The sequence below is a fragment of the Calidris pugnax genome, unplaced genomic scaffold (genome assembly GCF_001431845.1).
Source record: "Calidris pugnax isolate Ruff unplaced genomic scaffold, ASM143184v1 scaffold28, whole genome shotgun sequence".
In the NCBI taxonomy this organism is placed as follows: Eukaryota; Metazoa; Chordata; class Aves; order Charadriiformes; family Scolopacidae; genus Calidris; species Calidris pugnax.
In genome coordinates, this window is record NW_015090842.1 from 16,279,067 (window position 1) to 16,286,502 (window position 7,436).

General features: G+C 43.6%; 1 protein-coding gene across 2 annotated transcripts in view; it reads right to left on the minus strand.

Moving 5' to 3' along the window:
• Positions 1–1,099: 1,099 nt before the first annotated feature.
• SALL1 (spalt-like transcription factor 1) overlaps positions 1,100–7,436 on the minus strand; it is a 32,287-nt gene continuing 25,950 nt past the window's right edge. For both annotated transcript variants that reach the window (XM_014942174.1, XM_014942175.1), the window contains 2 exons: positions 4,239–7,436; positions 1,100–3,142 (listed from right to left, as the gene is read on the minus strand). The exon at positions 4,239–7,436 is cut by the window's right edge and continues 215 nt beyond it. In XM_014942174.1, coding sequence (XP_014797660.1) covers positions 2,702–3,142; positions 4,239–7,436 — 3,639 coding nt within the window. In that variant the 3' untranslated portion in view covers positions 1,100–2,701. The remainder of the gene's footprint in view (positions 3,143–4,238) is intronic.

The window sequence follows — 7,436 nt, forward strand, 5'->3', positions numbered from 1 at the left end:
GGGCACTCGGGCTTCGCCTGAGGGACCAGGCCGCCCGGGGAGGCGGCGGGGACCCCCGGGGCCCGAAGGAAAAAGAAAATAGCTAAGGTGTTGGGGTTTGGGTTGGTTTTCCTCAAAAACCGGCAAGTGCACACGTCCCCCAGCGGCAGGGGGCGGCGGGGGTCCCCGCCAGTGCGGGTCCCGCGGCTTTTCCCCGGCCGGGCCTGTGCCCCGTCCCCGTCGGGGCCGAGGGGTCCTCAGCCCCCGGAGACCTCGCTTTAAGGGGGGAAGGGATCCCGAGGGATGGCTGAAGCCGTTAACGAAACTCAAGCCGCCTGAAGGAAACCCTCCCCGAGCACTGGGCTCTGCTAACCCTACCTTGCCATTCCATTCCACTGATCTGAACTGGGTTTAAAAGGAGAATTAGTGTTTCATTGATAAAATCATCAAAATCCGTTTAATTTACCTTTTTTTTTTTTTTCTGAAACCAAAAGGTGAGTGGAAACTCTTAAATATTCACATTGACAAGCCAGCTGGCTCTGGCGTACAGCTTAACATGTTAACAAAAATGCATATCATGTACCAGATGAATCATCACATTCGAACAGGAAAAAGTTCTAAAGACATGAAGTCCAAGAGGTATTCAGACTACAGCGTTAATACTTTACTAAGGATTCATTATCGTATGAAGAAGGGTAAAAGTCCTCAAGAAAACTATTTCTCACCCCAGCTTTTCAGTGTTAATTCCTCTACGATGCCCAATTCGCAACTCAAGCTACTGAGGGGAAGAGCAAAGCGATTAATTTTTGTTTAAAAAGGCAAGCAACTGTCCCTCACACCCCCCCCCCCCCCATATTAAAGAAAATCCCTTAACACAAAATACCTGAATTTTGGAATTGTAAAAAAAATATATATGTATTCACACGAACATAAAATTGGTTATTCCTGTTGGGTATTTTGAAGGCATAATTTGAAGGCAGCCAAACTGATTTATCTTTCATAAACAATAATGTGGGAAGATAGAGCTCTACTGGGTGAAAATATAGGGCTGAATTCTGTTTTCCCAAACTCCCATTGAGGTTAATGATCATTGCAGGTGCGTAAGGGAAGCCAAATCATGTGCAAGGCCAAAGCAAAATATTTTTTTTTGTTTTTTTACAATCAAGTTATAAACCCCATATAACATATGGAGGCTTGCAAGTGGACATCTTAACACAGATATAGCAGCGTAAGCATGCCACAAACATACAATCTCATAGAATAAAATTAATATCAAATATAAAGCATTTGAACCAAATCAAGCCTTAAATGTGATAAATTATTTCCTGCGAAGGAAACTTATGTAGGCTCAATAAGGTCTTTGCTAGCAGCACTTTTTTTTTTTAATAAAGAAATTAACAATGCCAAAATATCTACAATTTTATGAGGAGGAGTTGAATAGTTAAGGAGAAATTTCCCACTATTAGGGGGTATGAAAAATATACTGGCAATTAATATGCAATACATATATGTATACCCATACTTACAAATATAAACACACACGTACAGCCTGGACAGTTCATGTTAACCAAGGGAAAGGCTAAATAATACAAAGTGATTACTAAATACAGGTACACTTTAAAAACACAGAGACAGTGAATTTTATCTGTTGCAAAAATGTATTTGATTACTCAAGTAAAATTACAGTATCTCTGCTGTTAGTAAGTATTAAATGTTAAAGAAACTGGACCTCTTTTCCTTTCAACTTTCCGAGAAAGTGCATGTAACAGTCCAAGGTTCCCCCTGCCCCCCCCCCAATACCTAATACAAAATAAACAAACACTATACTTGTTCCCTTGGTCAAGGAGTAGGGCTTGGTCTTGTAAGGAACATATGTACATTTTAATGAAAGTGATGTCTTATTGTATATACAGGAGCATCTACAGTTGTCCACGGAAGTTGTTCAAGATGCCATGTTTAGCAGCATTGTGAAAGTCCAGCACATTTTCTATAATGGATATACCTACAAGGCAAAATGTTACGTCTCAGTTTCAACTACCAAAACAACACTTCAGTATCTTCTCTAATAATCTGCGTGCTTATTACTGTACAGAAACGTATTAACATTTAAGACGACTCAAGTAAAAAGCACAATACAAATAACAGTTCAAAACGGAAAATGTTAAACCTACAAAAATTAAAGCAGTTTTAATTTTATAATAAAAATCAAAAACTGAGCTGTGTAAAGGACCCACACTGTTCAGTCTATATTCTTTCAGTCCTTTTTTCTTAATTCTGTTTGGAAAAATTAAACAATGTGTTTGCTGATAAAATTTCCAGCAGGATCAAAGTGTACATTTATATACAGATTTTTTTATTAGAGATCTAATGCATCACTGAGGCATCGCATCAATACCAGAGTTCATGTTAAACTGGATATAGAAAATAAGTTAATGCCAGAATAAGATCACCTAGCAGAACAGACTTGCAACTGCCATAAATGTTACAGCAAGTTTACAGCACTCTAGTCGATTAGTATTTAGTTCAAAATACAGAAGACCAAAGTTAATGCTTGCATTTGTTTGCAAAGCAAGGTTATATCACTAATAAATAAGCTCTCTTAGAAGTCTAGAAGTAGAACATGGTACAAAAGAAAGTCTTTGTAATGTTGCAGCCTGCAGCTTGGAAAAAGCAACCCTAGGTTGCACTATTTGCAGGAATGTTATTTTATGGAGTTTGTTTTCTAATTTGTTACGATTTCTTTGTTGTCTTCCACGAAACGCGTAAAACGGAAGTTTGTCCCATTTTCATTGCTTGCCATTTTCTCCAGACCAGCTAGAGGTGCATTGGGTTCTGAATTCTGGAGCTTCTCCAGGCTTCCCGTCAAGCCGCTGATGGGAGAGCTGCCACCGTTGCCCAGGCCCCCCGGGGCCGGAGGGAGGCCGCCGTTCTGGATGACGGAGATCTCGTTGGTCTTCATGGCCAAGCCGTTGGAGAGTGCTGCTGCGTACTGGTTCCAGAAGCTGGAGGGGTCTCCATTCCCCGACCGCGCAGCCAAATCCTTCTGAAACATTTCTGGGAACTTTACAGGATTGCCTCCTAGAAATGTCATGGGGCCATCTACGGAAAGTCGTCTGCCTCGTCTCGCAGGAGTACTGTTCCACATGTGAGTGCCCATGTGAACCTGAAAAGAAAGAAAGGAAGAAACAAACAAACAAAAAATAGAGGTTGACAGGGATTTCAAACTTATTTTGATCACAGAGAAGGCAGCAGTCCATGAACGTGTCCAGTCTTGTTACATAACGATCCACACTAAAGGTAGCGGATGCAGGGCTCCATTTCCCATCTGGAATAATAAATAAACTTCTTCTGGATTAGCCCATCACCATTACCCACAATACCTTGTCTTCCTGCTGAACAATGCATTGCTTGCTGCTCTTTTTTTTTTTTTTTATTACATGTATTTAGTTTATAATGACTTCACGTTATTCCGTCAATTGCAGATAGCTGCTTTCAGGGCTAGAATTGCTATGTCCACTTTCATTGTGATTCTAAGTATTGTATTTGACACCCTTTACCCTATAAACGTCCTTTTCAGACAGGCAGAAAGTATCCTTTACTGATTGCTCATCGGAGAGCCTCGTGTATAGACAGAATGGCCTGAAAGTAATTATTCATCTCACATTACTGGCAGCAACCTCTAGAGAAATACTCTGTCAACAGAAAAATGTACACAGCAAAGTGCTCAACTGGTGTTCTAAAACTTAAGTATATTTGCTTTTTCAAACACATATCAGTAGGAAATGTTAGTTATATAATCAATTAAAGTAATGCCCATTAGTTCCAGAATTACGTTAATAGTTTTTTAAACACTCATCATCTCGCATGGTAGTTATGAAAAACAGCACATTCAAGAGCCTTGCACTTCTCAAAGAGGTGTGCGAGTTACAAAATGCATTTCTCTGTTAATTAATGCTCCTCACCATGATTTGGCTGTTCCGTTTCACACTCTACACAGACAGTCTTTGCTGGTAGATGAATTGTAATTAAGCATCAAAAACAGCTCATGCTTCGGACTGGCTGCCAACACAAGGCACTCCACAAGAGGCCATCTAGGTCTACCACAGCTGACTAAACACACCCTTTGTGATGCCACACACACCCAAAGGTACCACTACTTGCAACATTAAAAGACGTAAAAAATAAAATATAAAAAAAACCAAAACAACAAAACCCAGCAATGAGAAAATGAAACCTAGAACAGCAAGAGGAAGAAGTACCTTCAGATTGCCTTTTGTTGTGAATGCTCTTCCACATATAGTGCAGGCAAAAGGTTTCTCACCAGTGTGTGTCCTTTCGTGGATCTGCAGAGCACTGGAGGAAGAAAAGGTTTTCCCACAGGTGTTGCAGTAGTGCTGTTTGGGGGTTCTTCTGGGAAGAGCAGGGAGCAGGACGGGGGACGTGGCAGAGGAGGACAGAGGCCCCGATGCAACTAGGCCGGCGGGTGCTTCTTTGCTGTCCTGAGGAGAGCTGTGCACAAAGCCGTTCACCTCAGTCTTTATGAGCGACGACAGCGAATTAGCAGGCATAACTGAAGAGTTCTGATTAGGGCCGATACTGGAATTGGGCTCAAAAAGTTGTGATGGTAGATCTCGCATTTGATGTGTCAACATATGCTGCTTCAAATTACCCTTTGTGGAAAAGCCACGATTGCAAACTGTGCAAATAAATGGTCTCTCTTTGGTATGACTTCTGTAATGAATGTCCAAGGCACTCTGACAAGCAAATGTTTTGCCACAAATGTCACATGCGGTGTTTTTAAATTTACCTCTATCTCTGAAAGGAAAGAGCATGCTCAGAGACTCTTCTTTAATCATTTTATCAGTGTTACTAGATGTCAAGTCCAAAGCACCACTGTTAGCAGAGGATGGAGACAAACCGTTGGCAAACTCACTCGGTAAAGCTCTTACTGGTTTCTCTTCGATACTGGGTGACTTGTGGTAATCGTTAGTGCTGTTGGATGGGGACAAGGCCTGCATGGAAGAGGTAGACTCCGAGACAGCAGGGCTTCCAGCACTTTGGCTTTCCATATCACCACCGACCGATGACGAATCGTTAGTCAAAACGTCCCCTTCCACTGACCCATTTTCAACTGACTTTAAGCTTGCTTGAAGTTGTTCAGCAAGGCCTGCGTTGATCATCTTCATCTGATTTTCCAAAGCAGCGATACTTGACATTTCCAGGGGCAGAGGGGAAGAAGACAAGCTGTCCTGTGATGCGTCTGCAGATTTAGGTGTATCTGGCACGCTGCTGTCAGGACAGTCTTCCATGTTCTCATCTGAGAAGTTGTCTATATCATCAAAATTCTTATCATCGAAAGATCCCGTATCTGATTCCATGGACTCCGGGTAGTTTTCCGTGACTGGGGTGTTGGGGATCTGCCCTCCCATGTGCATTCGGATGTGCTGCTGCAGCACCACGGCGTTGGTGAATTTCTTCTGGCAGATGGGGCACGAATGTTGTACTCTCAGCGGGGGCATGGCACGGTGGACGCTGTAATGAGTCTTTAAGTTGCCCTTCGTAGTGAAAGCGCGACCACAGATTTTACATTTAAATGGCCTCTCGCCCGTATGTGTGCGATAATGCATCTTCAGGGCACTCTGGCAACTTAGGACTCGGTGGCAAATGATACACTCGTTCGGATCCGTTGCCTTTTTGTCAATGTTCTCTACCAGTTGCTGCAATTTTGATGTTTCAGACGCTGGCGTTGAATCCAATAGTCCTCCAAACGGAAACTTTGCCTTAAATTGCTCCGACATGAGAGGCATCAGGGGGTTTGTAAAAGTGGCGACACCGCTGGAGCCCGACTCTGCTGCCGGTGAGCTCACGGAGCTGCTCGCGTTAGCGATGGCGCTCGCGTTTTGAGGGTTTTCCTCCGTTTTGCCATTTGAGGTAGGCAAAGCACCAGCCTCTACCTCCTCAGAAAGTCCATTGGAAATTTTCGACGTGGGATCAGCTGTTCCCGAGTCACTCTTGACAGAGCAGGGAGGGCTAGCAGAGGGATGGCTAATGGGAATGGGCTGAGGCTCCTCAGTTTTGATGAATGGGGTCAAGCTTGGAATGGTGGGTGGGAGTGGCAGCCCAACAGAAGTTGTCAGGGTGGAGAGGACTGGCTTGCTGTCCAGCCAGCTCGTGACAGGTTTCTCTGGCGGTATAGACATCCCGTAAGGAATACCCGTGCTTGTAGGAATATTGTCCAAATGCTCTGGCACCGGGTACGGATTCATTTGAATATGAGGGTATTTTTCTTTATGACGCTGAAAGTGGACTTTTAAGTTTCCCTTCGTGGAGAACCTGTTTCCACATATGTTGCATTTAAATGGCCTCTCGCCGGTGTGAGAACGTAAATGAATCTGCAAGGCACTGTCACTCCCAAACACTTTAGCACAGAACCTGCATTTATGCTTAAAGAATGCCTCGTCTGAATTACTTTTTGCTTCAAAAGCAGTTACATTTGGTGGCTTGCTTTTTCTTTGCTGTGCCAAGGCAGTCAAGGAGTTTAAATCCTCTGCAGGTGTTCCAATATTGGACAAGGGACTGGAGAAAACAGAGTTACTAGGGGTGGGCTGAGGTAGAAGTGGATTAGATGCAGGACTTAATAAACTGCTTATTGCAAAAGCTGGTGAAGATGATGCTGATACTGGTGGGTTGCTGAGCTGTGAGCCACCAATACTTGAAGCCACTTTTTCTGAGGACGGTGTTGTAACTGCTGCTGCCAATATGTTAATATTTGGAGAAGAGCCACTACTGGATGGAATTAGAGTGTTGCCAGGGTTGCTCTGAGGTAGCTGTATAGGGGGTAGCTGTTTCACACCACTGATGCTGGCAGACTGACTAGCAAGGCTTTGTGCTAATCCAGCTGCTGCAGCCAGCTGCTGGGATAAATGGGAACTTAATGTGGACAAGGGGTTGGCAGATGTTCGTAAAGTACCTTGAGACGGGCTCGAAGACGTTGGCATGTCTGTATTTTGGGAAGCCAACAATAATATTTGGTGACGAATTTGTTCAATCAGTTGCAACTGATGGATCTGCTGCTGCTGTAAGGCCAGCAGTTGCTCCATCAGGGCAGGGACAGCGAGCTTGCTGCTGGACGCGCCGTTACATCTCGCCTCCTGTGAGAACTGCGCGACTGCCACTTTAGTACTCTGCAGGTTTTCAATTATTACGTTGCTGTTTATCACTGAAAAGTTGCCTAATGTCGTCAGATCCCCTATGTGAGGTAGAGAGGTTGTTACAGCTGAGGTACCCATTGTGGAGCTGTTACTGCTTGTAATACTATTGTTGACACTCTTGGAACTGCTACTGCTATTGTTAATGCTGGAAGCCTCCACATCCATGGATTCTTCCCTGTCAAGTTTGTTATGCTCTGAAAGGTCACTGCAGTCTACTTGATCTGTGTTATTAACTGTGTCATTCAT